Source organism: Malaclemys terrapin, chromosome 23, assembly GCF_027887155.1.
Source record: "Malaclemys terrapin pileata isolate rMalTer1 chromosome 23, rMalTer1.hap1, whole genome shotgun sequence".
Taxonomy (NCBI): Eukaryota; Metazoa; Chordata; order Testudines; family Emydidae; genus Malaclemys; species Malaclemys terrapin.
In genome coordinates, this window is record NC_071527.1 from 15,735,428 (window position 1) to 15,749,173 (window position 13,746).

The 13,746-nt window shown below is 52.6% G+C and overlaps 1 protein-coding gene across 1 annotated transcript in view; it reads left to right on the forward strand.

Moving 5' to 3' along the window:
• LOC128828096 (complement C3-like) overlaps window positions 1–11,827 on the forward strand; it is a 54,351-nt gene extending 42,524 nt beyond the window's left edge. Inside the window, exons 31-40 of the mRNA XM_054012459.1 lie at window positions 185–335; window positions 1,349–1,400; window positions 1,619–1,706; window positions 4,131–4,220; window positions 4,674–4,779; window positions 6,292–6,381; window positions 8,236–8,322; window positions 8,868–8,951; window positions 9,888–10,023; window positions 11,493–11,827. Of these exons, the coding sequence (XP_053868434.1) occupies window positions 185–335; window positions 1,349–1,400; window positions 1,619–1,706; window positions 4,131–4,220; window positions 4,674–4,779; window positions 6,292–6,381; window positions 8,236–8,322; window positions 8,868–8,951; window positions 9,888–10,023; window positions 11,493–11,634 (1,026 nt within the window). The 3' untranslated portion in view covers window positions 11,635–11,827. The remainder of the gene's footprint in view (window positions 1–184; window positions 336–1,348; window positions 1,401–1,618; window positions 1,707–4,130; window positions 4,221–4,673; window positions 4,780–6,291; window positions 6,382–8,235; window positions 8,323–8,867; window positions 8,952–9,887; window positions 10,024–11,492) is intronic.
• The last annotated feature ends 1,919 nt before the right edge of the window (window positions 11,828–13,746 follow it).

Below are 13,746 nucleotides of genomic sequence, written 5' to 3' on the forward strand. Positions count from 1 at the left end.
CTGCCTGGGAAGTAACCGTTTTTCTCCTTCATGCTATTGTCTCTGCAGAGTCCCCTCAGCCTCTCCGGGTGAGTGACTGTCAATCTCACCAGCTTCATTTTCTTCATTAGCTTCATTTGCCCTGTCTTTAAATAATAATAATAATGAAGTATAAAAGAAAATTAACCTTGGATCAACTTTACAGACCAAATGGAATGAAGACTTCACTGTGAAGGCAGAAGGGACTGGACAAGGGACCTTAACCGTAATGACGATCTATAATGCAAAGCTACGGGAGGATGAGTCTCAGTGTAAGAAGTTTGACCTGAGGGTATCGGTCGAAGAAGCCCGGGGTGGTAAGTAACCGCCTGTCTTTTCTCTTGTGAAGCTTGCTGTCAATCCTCAGATCTGGACAAATTTGGCTCCGTTACAGCAGTTTAACTCCATGGACAGCAGCGGATTGACACCAATGTGTAAACCAACCACCATCTCTGCAATCACATTCTTAACTTTGGAAAGTATTTTTGTGAAGCTTCTTCAAACTCTCCCAGTTCCCGAGTCCTACAAAATTATACCCATAGGGCAGGCACTAAATAATATTTCCAGCTACTACATGTTCTAGGTTGCAACTAATGCAGGGTCATTCCAGATGAGGGAGCAGATGCTGCCTTCTCTCATCATGGCACTTGTTAGCAGCAGAGATGGAGCATCGGATGTGGATGGGAACACAGGCCAGCTACTCTGGGTATTGTCTCCCTCTAACGTAGAGATGAGCCCATGCCAGGCAGTCTGGTGACAGACCCAAACGTCCAGTGCACACATTTCCAGACAGCCTGGGTGTGAAATCAGCCTGGGACAGAGGTCAGGATCTTCGGCACCCAAAACACAAGCCTCTGTGGCCTGGGCTAAAGGAGTAATTTCCTTTAGCTGGGAGTAGCTGATCGCTAGTTGCTAGGGCTGGCCAGTAGAGGAGATATGACCACACATTAGACCAGTATAGGATAGAGGGATCCAGGGGTTTGGCACTGCTTTTCCAGAAACAGGAGATCGCTGTAAATTGTTCTTAACTTTCCCAGCTGTCCAAGTTCACACCCACAGGTTCTCTCTGTTTCAGTTCCTCTTTCTGGTAACTCTAGACTATATTTCGTTTGTGCCACCCAGCTGGGAGAGGCTTTTTAGTTTGTGTGTCAGGGACGGGAAAAGTTTTTTATGGATTGCTGGAGGGGCGGGGAGGTTTATTGAGGGATTTTTAACACCTCCTGTAGGACCTGTTTAAGCCATGTTAGTGCATCTAAAAAACAAGAGGGTTTATTTGGCATGAAATTTACACTGAGATATGAATTTCTTTTCTCTTCTGCAATGTTTCTAGTTAAGAAGCCGGAAGGAGCGATGCGTTCAGTCTATATTAAAATCTGCATCAGGTGAGAACAATGCCCTTTAATGATAGACGATAAATAGATGGGCAGATGCAGTGAGTAGATGGACAGATGAAGGGGGCAGATGGAGATGGGCTATGAATTTTTCTATGGAACAGCCAAAAAAGTTATGATAAAGCAACAGGAGCTGGTGGAGCGATCACAAAATCAGTGTTCAAGTGATGAATTCTGATCAAAAGGGTATTTTCTCTTCTCTTTGTTAGGTTCCTCGGTGTGGTTGATGCCACAATGTCCATCATCGATGTCTCCATGCTCACTGGCTTCTCACCGGACGTGGAGGATCTTAAGAGAGTACGTCAGTGTAATCTGAGAACAGGGAACGTAATAAACAATGCAGTGGCTCGGCTGGGGCTTTCAGATGAGAAAATCCAAGGCAGCAGGTGAACAGCCAGGCTCCAGGGTTAAATGTAGAGGGAGACCAGACGGCTCTAAGGATTGGTAACAGCTTTAGGAAACCGCAACCAGTTCTCTCCAGGTCGGTGATGGAATGTCATCTCCGTCGGGCAGTTTTGGGGGCCAGTGTACAGTGGGGCCAGAGTTTTAAAAAAGTCGCTTCCCTTTAGATCCTCTGACCTCCATGGTACAGAGTTATTTGGGCCTGGAGAACTGTGGATACAGAAAAAGAGGCTGCACAGAAAAGCCAGGCCCCGAAGGAGTCATTGCAGTGAATTGCTGCCCTGGTATAAAATGAGGGTGGATTATTAGGCAAACAAACCCAGGGATGTTTCCAGCATTGGTGTTATCCTCCTGCAGCTGCATAAAATCAGCCAGAATGCCAAACCAGAACTATAGTGGGCCCAGAGTTGCTGCTCGGCTTGTACTGAGCATGCTCAGTAACATCTATGGACACTGCTGCCCTCAGTCTGCCCCCCTCCCCTCCCGCCATCTGCAGGTACAGGTCATCTCTGGCTGCATACGCAGTGCTTCATTTGTGCCAGGGCTGAGCCCCGGCACCTCTGGGCCTGGCAGTTCAGAGCCCCGGCACCTCTGGGCCTGGCAGTTCACAGCCCCGGCACCTCTGGGCCTGGCAGTTCAGAGCCCCGGCACCTCTGGGCCTGGCAGTTCAGAGCCCCGGCACCTCTGGGCCTGGCAGTTCAGAGCCCCGGCACCTCTGGGCCTGGCAGTTCAGAGCCCCGGCACCTCTGGGCCTGGCAGTTCACAGCCCCGGCACCTCTGGGCCTGGCAGTTCAGAGCCCCGGCACCTCTAGGCCTGGCAGTTCAGAGCCCCGGCACCTCTAGGCCTGGCAGTTCACAGCCCCGGCACCTCTAGGCCTGGCAGTTCACAGTCCCGGCACCTCGGGGCCTGGCAGTTCATAGCCCAGGAACCTCTGGGCCTGGCAGTTCATAGCCCAGGAACCTCTGGGCCTGGCAGTTCAGAGCCCCGGCACCTCTGGGCCTGGCAGTTCGTAGCCCTGGCGCCTCTGGGCCTGGCAGTTCAGAGCCCCGGCACCTCTGGGCCTGGCAGTTCAGAGCCCCGGCACCTCTGGGCCTGGCAGTTCAGAGCCCCGGCATCTCTGGGCCTGGCAGTTCAGAGCCCCGGCACCTCTGGGCTTGCTGCTTCCGTTATGAAAGTGGGCACTGAACCTGGGACCTTTATCATGAAAAGCACAATTGTTTCAGCGAGAGTACCAGCTCCCTTAGCTGTGGATAGGGTTGCCAACTTTCTAATCACACAAAACCCAACACCCTTGCCCCGCCCCGCCCCTTCCGTGAGGCCCCGCCCCTGCCTCGCCCCTTCTCCAACATCTGACCCCACGCTCACTCCATCTCCCTCCCCCCCGTCGCTCACTCTCCTCCACCCTCACTCACTTTCACCGGGCTGGGGCAAGGTGGTTGTGGTGCGGGAGGGGGCTCTGGCTCTGGCTGGGAGTGCGGGCTCCAGAGTGGGGCCCACAAATGAAGCATTCAGGGTGCGGGAGGAGGTTCTGGGCTGGGGTATGGGGTTGGGGTGCAGGGAACGGGTTAGGGCTCTGGCTGGGGATGCGGGCTCTAGGGTGGGGCTGGGGCCGAGGAGTTTGGGGTGCAGGAGAAGGCTCAGGGCTGGGGCAAGAGGTTGGTGAGCTGGAGGGGATGAGGGGTGTGGGCTCTGGGAGGGAGTTAGGGTGTGGGAGGGGTTTCTGACCTGGGTAGGGGGTTGAGGTGTGGGAGGGGGTTCATGGTGCGGGCTCCAGCCAGGCAGCACTTCCCTCAGGCGGCTCCTGTAAGCGGTGACATGTTCCCCCGGCTCCTCGGTGGAGTGGCCATGGGGCTCTGCTCGCTGCCCGCACCTGCGGGCACCGCCCCTGCAGCTCCCATTGGCCGCAGTTCCTGGCCAATGGGAGCTGCGGAGCTGTCGCTCGGGACAGGGTCAGTGCGCGGAGCCCCTGTGGCCGCTCCTGTGCCTAGGAGTCGAACATACTGGTTGCTTCTGGGAGCTGTGCGGAGCAAGACAGGCAGGGAACCTGCCTTTGCCCCGCTGTGCTGCTGACTGGAGCTGCCAGGGTCCCTTTTCGACCAGGTGTTCCGCTCAAAAACCAGCCACCTGGCAACGCTAGCTGTTGAATAAATAGCAGGCTAGTATCCTCCATGCAGATCCTATCATGGGAGACGTGATCACAAGCACGACACCACTGAGTCACGTAGTGAGATGATGGGTTTTTTTCGCCCAGCTGCAGGACTTTCACAGAGACGCTGCCTTACCCACAATGCCTCTTGCTTTTTCTTATTCACATTTAGCTTTCCCAAGGGGTCGACAGATACATTTCCAAGTATGAAATCGACAAAGCCCCGTCCGACAGAGGCAACCTCATGATCTACCTGGACAAGGTAAAGACTCAAAAAGGGGCTTCTCTCATCCTGTGTTAATTTCATGGACTCCTGATGAGCCAAACTGCTCTCCCAGATACACCCTGGCATCCCCGCAGACGTCAGCAAGTTGACAAACTGCAACCCATGGCCGAATTTGACTCACTGGTCCAGATTCATGTTTTCCACCAGGAACAACTGAATGGGCCAGATCCTCAGCTGGTGTATGTGGATGTAGGTCCATTGACTTCAGTGGGAAATGCAGCATCTGATATTAAGCCTGAATTTTCTTCTCTGTGTCATTCACTTCTTCTTTCCTTTGACTTCTCTAGGTCTTCTTTCCTCCACCTGCCTCACTTTCTCTTTGCCCTCTTCTTTCCCCAACATCTCCCTTTCTTTTATTCTTTTTCATTCTCTCTCTTCCATCCAGCCACCCTTCAGCCTAAGCAATCCTGTTATTTCCCCCCTTCCCAGGTTTCTCACAGAGAGGACGAATGCCTGAAGTTTAAAGCTCACCAGTTTTTCGAAGTTGGTCTCATTCAGCCGGCATCCGTCACAGTCTACGACTATTACAGCATAGGTAACAGATCGCCGCTCTCCTCACCATTCAAGGCACCATGGCTTCAAATTCTGCTCTGGGTTACATTGGTATCATTACCTCTTGCAGTCTTTTGCTGCAGTACTTAGGTATCATTATCCCCGTGTCACAGAGGGGATGCACTGAGATGTTGAGAGACTTGCTCTCAGGTAAGCCCTAGACAGCTAGTAGCACAGCTGGGAGCAGATTGCCAGTTCAGAGCTCTAAGTACAGCTTCCGCACACACAGTCCCCTCCCACCACTGGAAATAGAACCCAGGCGTCCTGAATCCCAATCTCCTGCTCTACACTAGCTCACACTCTCTTCTCGACTTTTCCAGATTACTGTACCCCTTTCAGGAGTCTGATTTGCCGTGCGTACCCCAAGTTTCACCTCACTTAGAAATGACTTACTTTCAAAATCAGACATAAAAATACGAAAGTGTCCCAGCCGCACTAGTACTGACAAATTGCTGACTTCCTCATTTTTTACCATGTAATTATAAAATAAATCAACTGGAATATAAATATTGTACTTACATTTCAGTGTGAGACGTGAGCCTGTTTTCACTTGTGAGCCTTGTCATTCGGTGCTGGAGAGCGGCAGCTGCTGGCCAGTTCCTAGCTCTCAAGGCAGCGCCGCCGCCAGCAGCAGCGCAGACGTTAGGGTAACGTGCTATGATATTGCCACCCTTACTTGTGCGCTGCTGCTGGGGGGAGCGCTAACTTCAGAGCTGAGAGGCCAGAAAGCGGCGGCTGCTGGTTGAGGTGTTCGTGTTCTTGGAGGCGAATGAGGACTATTTTTTCGATCCTGCTCCCATCCCGCCCCACAATATCTACTTCCACTCACTCCTGCATTGTTTGTTGAATTTTTATCCCACTATTTTGCCAGTGGGTCCTGTGGGATCTCAGTCCCACTGCAGGGCTCTAGAGCCTGTTGTAAAACTAGGCAAATATCTAGATAAGTTAACATACCCTGTGGAAGACCTGTGCCTACCCCTAGGGATATGTGTCACACTGGTTGAGAACTACTGGACTAGAACACAGGGGTTTTAGACCCAGACTTTAAGGCCAGACGGGACCATCATGATCATCTAGTCTGACTTCTTGCCCACCTCCCAGTTACTCCTGTTCTAACATTATCCCATGCTGGAAATACATGGTCACACTCATCACCTTAACACACCCAAGCAAAGGTAGACAAAATAATAAGGGGAACCTCTGACTACAGGCAATAATTATCCTACTTGCCCTCTCCCCCCGTTTTACCTCCAGCGGTGAATTTGCTGCTAGTGTGATTAAGAGGGTGTCTCCAACAAGCACCAGTCCATCATTTCAAGTTGATGGTTTCCTATAGCTAAGAAAGTCGTTCCCACTGACTGCTGCTCCCTTCCCCGGGGTCACCCGGTGGGACTTCTGCTTGAGTAAGGGCTTCAGGGTTGTCTCCTAGGTGCTGTAAACCGCGGCCGTTGTGCTGTGGGAGGGGGAATGATCCGTGTCTCTGATCTTTCTCTAGATGACCGGTGCACCAAGTTCTACCACCCGTCTAAGCAGAGCGGGCTCTTCAATAAGCTCTGTCACGGGGAAGTCTGCCGCTGTGCAGAAGGTAAGGAGAGTCCTGTCTCTGTTTACCAATCTCTGGTGGGGGCTCCCCTGTCAGCTTTACCAGCAAACGTGCACTCCCAGGGCCCCCCAGCATCAGCCCTCTCCATTGCCGATCTGGGCTCTCCTTCCCTGTGGGCTCTGGGTGATTCTCACGTGCGATACAGGCTCACGGCAGCCACAGGCAGGACGGTCCCCGGGTCTGTCCCCCAGCCTGGAGCTCTGACTCTTGGCAGACTGTGTCCCTGCTACACACCACCACATACGGGAATGGTGGGACCAGGGTCGGGGTGAGGACACCCCAATATGGGAATATGTGGGGGATGCACCCCCACATGAACTCATGCACGCCTGGGGAGGGACGACAAGAGAGGACCCAGAAGGGACTACAGGGTCTGGGATCGGGCCAGGGAACAGAACCCAGAGGGGCTGGAATGGGCCTTGGAGGAGGTAGGAACCCCCGGGACCCACTTTCCCAGCCTGAAGCCTGCCCATCACCCCCGCAGAGTCTCAGTATCTTCCTTCACTCCCTCTCCTATCCCTCCTCCCCGGCATTCACAGAGGGTTTCCACCCTCTCTGACCACCTACCCTCACCCGCGGTCCCTCCCTCCCTTCTCCAGTGGCAACCCCACCCGCCAATCGCAGGAGAGCTGGCAGCAGGGTGTAGAAGCAGAATTTCTCTAGCCAGCTGATCCGTGGAGTGGGGCTGCACACATTGAAGCAGGGCAGTCTGGGATGCAGGAGCCATTCCGACGGGGATGCTCCTCCCTGGTTCTGAAACTTCAGTGGAAACATACCAGCTGTTTCAATGGTTGGAATCCGGCCTGGGGGTGGGGGTGGTGACATGAAGTCAGGCACTTCTTTAACATATCTGGGTCCTCTCATTCCAGGATGCCTAGAGCTGGTCCCCCTCAGCCCCCCGCTGTCAGTTTCAGCACAGAGGCCAAGTATTGAATGAGCCATGGAGGCTCCACTCCCTGCTGACTCTTAGGAAGGGATCCCCTAGAAGAGGGTGGAGACCCATTGGTGGGGCCCTTGTTCAGTGGGGAACTTGCTGTAGCCCGGCTGTCTGCCGGGCACACAGAGAGGCGCTCAGTCTCCGGATCTGTCCTTCCCATCACCTTTGATTCCCCATCTGCAGCTCCACTAAGTCCTGTGACCAGGCTCCTCCTGGCGCTGACCCAGGCAGATATCCATCAGTGCAGAGAGGGAAGTGAGCTGTGATTGCCAGGCCTATTTATGGTCCTTGGTTATTTCATACATCCAGGCAGAGTTCCTCTGGGCAACGTCTACGGATTCCTTTGCAGAGTGTCTGAGTCGGTCTGCTCAGGATCGCTTCATTTAGACCCTGCAACCTACCCCTCCGTCCCTTGTTTCTTCTTTTACCGTGCCCCATAGCACTGGCGCTGACTTTTATTTTTCCCGGTGGGTGCTCCACCCCCACTCCGCCCCTTCCCCTGAGACCCCACCCTCACTTTGCCACTTCCTGTCCCCACTCTGCCCCCTCCTGCGAGGCCCCTGCCAGCTGCTCTCCCCCGAATGCCTCCTGACAGCTGCCAAACAGCTGATCAGCAGCCCCGCCGAATGGCTGTGGCTGGTGGATGCTGAGAACTCCCTGTTTTTTTTCCATGGGTGCTTGAGCCCCAGAGCACCCATGGAGTCAGCACCTATGTCCCATAACGTGACGGGTGGTTGGCTTCATGGCCACTCCCTTGTCGGAGGAGGTGGGCCTGTCACTTTGTGGGTTAGCGCGGCTCACCCAGGATTCAAATAGATGGGCACCTGTGGGTCACTAATAACAGAGCTAAAACTATGGTCTCCCTTGGTGATTCTCTACCCCATCTTCCTTCCCCATAGAAAGCTGCTTCATGCAGCAGAAGCTAGAGGGTCCCATCACCCTGAACAAGCGAATGGAGGAAGCCTGTGAACCTGGAGTGGATTATGGTAAATCTGTGATTTGGATCCGCGGAGTCTTTCTCCATGAGGAGAGCGCAGAGACAGGGTTCGGAATTCGATTTGGATTGTAAAGTTTGCCTTTGGGGCTGAATCAGGGGTAAGGTCTGGATCTGCTGGGGCAGAAACCTCATGAGATTTTGGGGCCTTAAACTCCCAGAAATGAACAAGATCAGATGACTGGTTAAGATTCAGTCTAGCCCTAAGTATTTATCTGCCCCCCATTTCCCTAGTATCTGAGCACTTCACAATCTTTAATGTGTTTATCCTCACAACCTCCTGTGAGGCATGGCAGTGCCATTATTCCCATTGTACAAAAGGGGAAACTGAAGCATGGAGCGACTAAGTGACTTGCCCAAGGTCACGCAGCAAGTCTGTGGTGGAGCAGGGAAATGAACCCAAGTCTCCAGCTATTGGCCTCACCATGCACCATCTTTCTCACAGCCAGTTTGGGGAGTCAGTTACACACTGAATTCTCTGCAGAAAAGTACTGTAGACCTTCAACTGGTGTTTTGTATATCTTCCTTTTTTTTAAGTGTATAAAACCAGGCTTGTTAGCAGTGAAGAAGTGGGCGGTTCTGACTACTACACCATGAAAATTTTGGAAATCATTAAAGCAGGTAAGAGCTCCCCTTCTACAATCAGGGTGCAATTTCTTTGAATGGCCTTTGGGATAAAGGGGCGTAAGAGCTATTTCTCTTAGCCAGAGGAAGTGCTAAAGCCAGGCTAATCTAGTCTCATGCTCCAGGCCATTAACCTCTCGCCACAAGGGGACAAGAAAGAATTTGCTCAACCCACCTAGGCAGCCATGCCACGAAGAGGCAGACAAAATAACAGGGGGGAACCTCTCCCTGTGGTCAGCCTGGCACAAACTGGCCAGTCTCATTATGGTCTTTTTCAACCTTTCTCTGAAGCAATTGGCATTGGCCATTGTGGGAGTCAAGACCCCAGACTTGGGGCCCTTTGGCCCAAGCTGCTATAGGGGAGGTGGAGTCTCTCTTCCTCAATGCTGCGTTTTATAAATCGATATAAAGGCAAAGTAAGCAGGGATCTAACTGAGCTCAAAGCGGCTTCCCTCACTGGGAGCTGATATGACTGGTCTAATTATCTGTATTACCTGAGATTAGGGGCCCCTTGTGCTAAGCACTGGACATACCCAGATACAACCCCTGCCTGGACGAGGTTACAATCTAAATCGACACCGGGTGGATTTATTAGCCCCATTTCCCGGGTGGGGAATTGAGTCACAGGGAGATCGAGTGACTTGTGCAGGGTCACACCAGGAATCTGTGGCAGAAACAGGAGCTGAGGCCTGACCTCTTCAGGCCCAGCCCGGTGCCGCAACCACAAGACTGTCCTTCCTGTCTCTAATGACTGCTGGAGCTTCAGTGACTGGTTATCGTAGCAGTCACACTGGGGCTGAATTTGTACTGAAATCTCAAGAGAACACCTAGGAGTCACCTCTTCTCTGTTCCTTTCATCTTCATCCCTCTCCACCCAATACTATCTCCTCCTCACTCTGCTCTTATGTGTGACGTCTTTTTTCGCCTTCCCAGGGACTGATGAAAATCCACAAGGAAAAACCCGCCAATTCATCAGCCACATAAAATGCAGGGAGTCTCTGAGGCTGGAGCGTAACAAAGACTACTTGATCTGGGGACTCGGCACCGACTTGTGGCCCAGGAAAGCTGAGTAAGTAGCCTCCTGTGGTTACCCTGCGTTAGTCAGTTTCAAGCAGACACGCCCTTAACTAATTACCCATCTATTTTAGGTACCTGTCAGGCCCCCATTACTGTACTTTCTGAGAGCCTCACAATATTGAATGTATTTATTCTCACTACAGGAGGCAGGACAGCGTTATTACCCTCATTTAATGGGTGGGTAAACTGAGGCACAGACAGCCTAAGGTCCAGGTCCTCAAAGGTATTAAGGCACCTAACTCCCACTGACTGGCCTTAGGCGACCTCTCCAAAGTACCAAAAGGAAGTTTCTGGAATTGCTGGGAATTGAATCCAGGTTCGCCTCGTAGTCTAACCCTGGACCACCATTCCTCGCAGGGGCTACCCAACTATTTCACCAGCACAAATCACATTGTCAGGGCTATTTCATGGTCCCTGCATCTAGCCACAGTTCTTCCTAAATCACTTAGGTTTAAACTGGGTGGAAATATACATAATTAGGGTAGAAACTGCACCTAAAAATGAGCTTCAGCAACAAAAATGCAGCTCACAGAGGCTAAAAATTCCATCCTCATGCTGTATCTGGAGCATCGCATGCTGGGATCTGTAGTCTCTGGGCAGGACCTATGAGAGGGGAGGCAACCCACTGTTTCTCTGGAAGTCAGATGTGGCCCTTAAGCATTGGTGGAGTGTGAACTGCCTGTTTGGGGAGGCTAGATCCCAGCCTTGCTTGTTCTCCACAGAATATCAGGGTTGGAAGGGACCTCAGGAGGTCATCTAGTCTAAGCCCCTGCTCAAAGCAGGGCCAATCCCCAAATAGATTTTTGCCCCAGATCCCTAAATGGCCCCCTCAAGGACTGAATTCAGAACCCTGAGTTTTGCAGGCCAATGCTCAAACCACTGAGCTATCCCTCCCTCCTGCTGGAGCCCCAAGCCCACCACCACGGCTGCCAGCCCCCCTGCCCCAGCCCCGGGCCATTCTGGCCGGCCAACCTGAGTGCCCCCAGGCCTGAAGCGTTGGGTGCCGCAGCCCCAGCGTCCCCAGCCCCGGAGCACCAGGTGCTGCGGCCCCAGTGCCCCCTGGCCAGGAGCGCCGTGTGCTGTGGCCCCAGCACCTCAAGCGCCACCAGCCCTGGAGTACCAGGGAGCACCAGTGCTGGGGGGCCCCAGCACCAGGGGCACCCAACCACCTCAAGTCCCGAGCCGCAGGCCAGCCTGTGCTAGCCCCAGCCCTAGCCCCCTTGGGGAAGAGGAGCAGCCTGCATGGGCGGTGGCCGGGGGGAAGCGGCGGGAAGCAGGAAGGAGCTCTGGGCAGAGCATGAGTGGGGCCACACCTGGCTGTTTGAGGAGACTCAGCCTCCCCTGGCCAGCCATACCCGCTGCCCATGCCCTTAGGCAAACCCAGCTGCCCCTAAGGAACTGAGCAAACAAGTTGGACAAATGTGATGCTTCATTGCTCACCCTTCTGCCTCTCCGTCCCAGGCTATCCTACATCATTGGCAAGGACACCTGGATCGAGAAGTGGCCCAACGAGGACGATTGCCAGGAGCCGGATTTCCAGAGCCTCTGCCAGGAATTCCTTGAGTTCTCTGAAGCCATGACCATGTTTGGCTGCCCAACCTAAACTTGGACCCAGCTTTCCCAGCAGCCCCAAGGGGACAGTTTGAGCTGAGATGGAGCATAACACTCAGGTGGAGACATCTCCACTCAGAGTCCCAATGCTGCTGACACTCGCCTCTAGCCCTGTCCTCTTTGGGGGTTTTGCTCTCTTTTCTTCTTATTGTTTCTATATATATATATAAAAGGCTGATTTCTTATCCTGGCCTTCTGTGTGACTTTTTACCAATCTTTACGTGGTCTGCAATATAGTTTTATAAGTAACCAGCTACTAGGATCATGGGTGCATGAGAAACACCTTAAAATAGATTAGGATGGACAAGAATGAATGGGTGGCTAGATACCTATGGATGGATATTTGGGAGCAAATCTTCTGTACCTATGTGTGCCTAGAGTGACCACGCAACCCGTTTTGGCTGGGACAGTCCCTTTTCTCAGCTCTGTCCCGCTTGGCACCATGGAGGTACACAGACACTCTCCACCAAAATCCACAGCGCCACCAGATGCCCCGGCCGAACAGAATTCTGAGGAGGTGGAAGTAATCTTAGATCAGGAGGCAGCTCCTGCTACCTGTAACTCCTTCTCGCCAGAGGAGAATGTTATGCCCCCTCCACCCACTTCTGGGGATGAGCTCAGGACCTTCCAGGATCTCTTCAAACAAATTGCTAACATGCTCCAGATAACATTAGAGGAAGTCTCTCTTGGACACACTCCACACGGCCACCTCCTCCCAGCTTGCCCTCCTGATTAACAGCACTCATGGAACCTGCCGAGAACATATGGCTGACCCCCGCTACCATCCATGCCTTAACCCACGGGTTGAGAACTACTGTGTTAAAGGCCCATTAGAGCAGTGGTCCCCAAACTGTGGGACAAGCCCTCCTAGGGGTGTGTGGAGGAACATTTGGTGGGGGGGGCGCATGGCAGGGAGCACCACACAGCCCCACCCACCACCTGGGGCCGAGAGGGAGCACGACTGAGCTCCACTCTGCCCCCACACCAGCTCCGCCCCCATCTGCAGCTCCACTCAGTAGTGGGTGCTCCTTGCAGTCAGCGCTGACCCCACGGTCCCAGCATGGTGCTAGGAAGCAGCGGAGGTGACTCAGTAGTGGGTGTTCTCCTCAAGGGGGCGCTGTGCTGCTCAGGGTGCCAGGCTTGAGCAAGAAGGCCGAAATCGATCGGCCTGGCCATGCTGTAGTATTTACAGATAACGTGCCACTATGACAAGAGTCCGGATGTTTGCTCCAGTGTCCACTTTGGTACCATTTTATCTCCCTCACTTCCCCCTGCAGTTCCTTTTGCATATGGAATTTGCCTTCACTTCCTGTCCTAAACAGCTGTTTTTACAGTAGTTAAAAAGCTGCCAGCTTCCTTCCCAGAGGTATCCGCAGGGATTTACCGGGAGTTTGTCCCCTATATGATCCTGCCCCTTTCAGACGAAGCTGCAAGAGTCCAGGCCTTTCACATCCGATTCAACCCCGGTTTCCTAGTCAGTTCAAACAGCGGGAGGGGATGAAGGGCTCTGATCTCTTATTGAGATCTGAAACGTCTGCAGTTAATCTTTGTGCCATGCCCAGATACTACAGGGATGGACACCAAATAAATTCTTGGAGTAACAACAAGAATGAAACAACTTCACAGCTATAAAGCTCCACTAAGAGAGAAGGATTATACTTGATTCCCAGGTGGGTAAACTGAGGCACGGAATGCTCATGTGACTCACCCACAACAGGGCAGTGATAGAATTAGGAGTGTTAGAACCCAGGAGTCCTGACTCCTGGTCGTTGTGCTCTAAACTCTAAAAAATATTCCCAAGCTGTTCTGAGAATCAGGCTAGGAGCTAGGACTCCTGGGTTCTCTGCTCAGAACTGTGAGGGAATATTGTCCAGTGTTTAGAATATAGAACCCAGGAGTCCAGACCCCTAGTTCCTTGTTTCAACCAATAGACTTCCCATGTACATGGACATAGCTTCCCACACTCAGAAGCAGAATCCAGGAGACCTTTGTCTCTTGCCTTGATTATGCAAATAAATCAGACAATTTGCACCTCTTGTGTTTTTATAATTTTTTTTGGCCTATATGTTTTGCTTTTCTTGCTCATTCTTTGTGTCTGTATTTT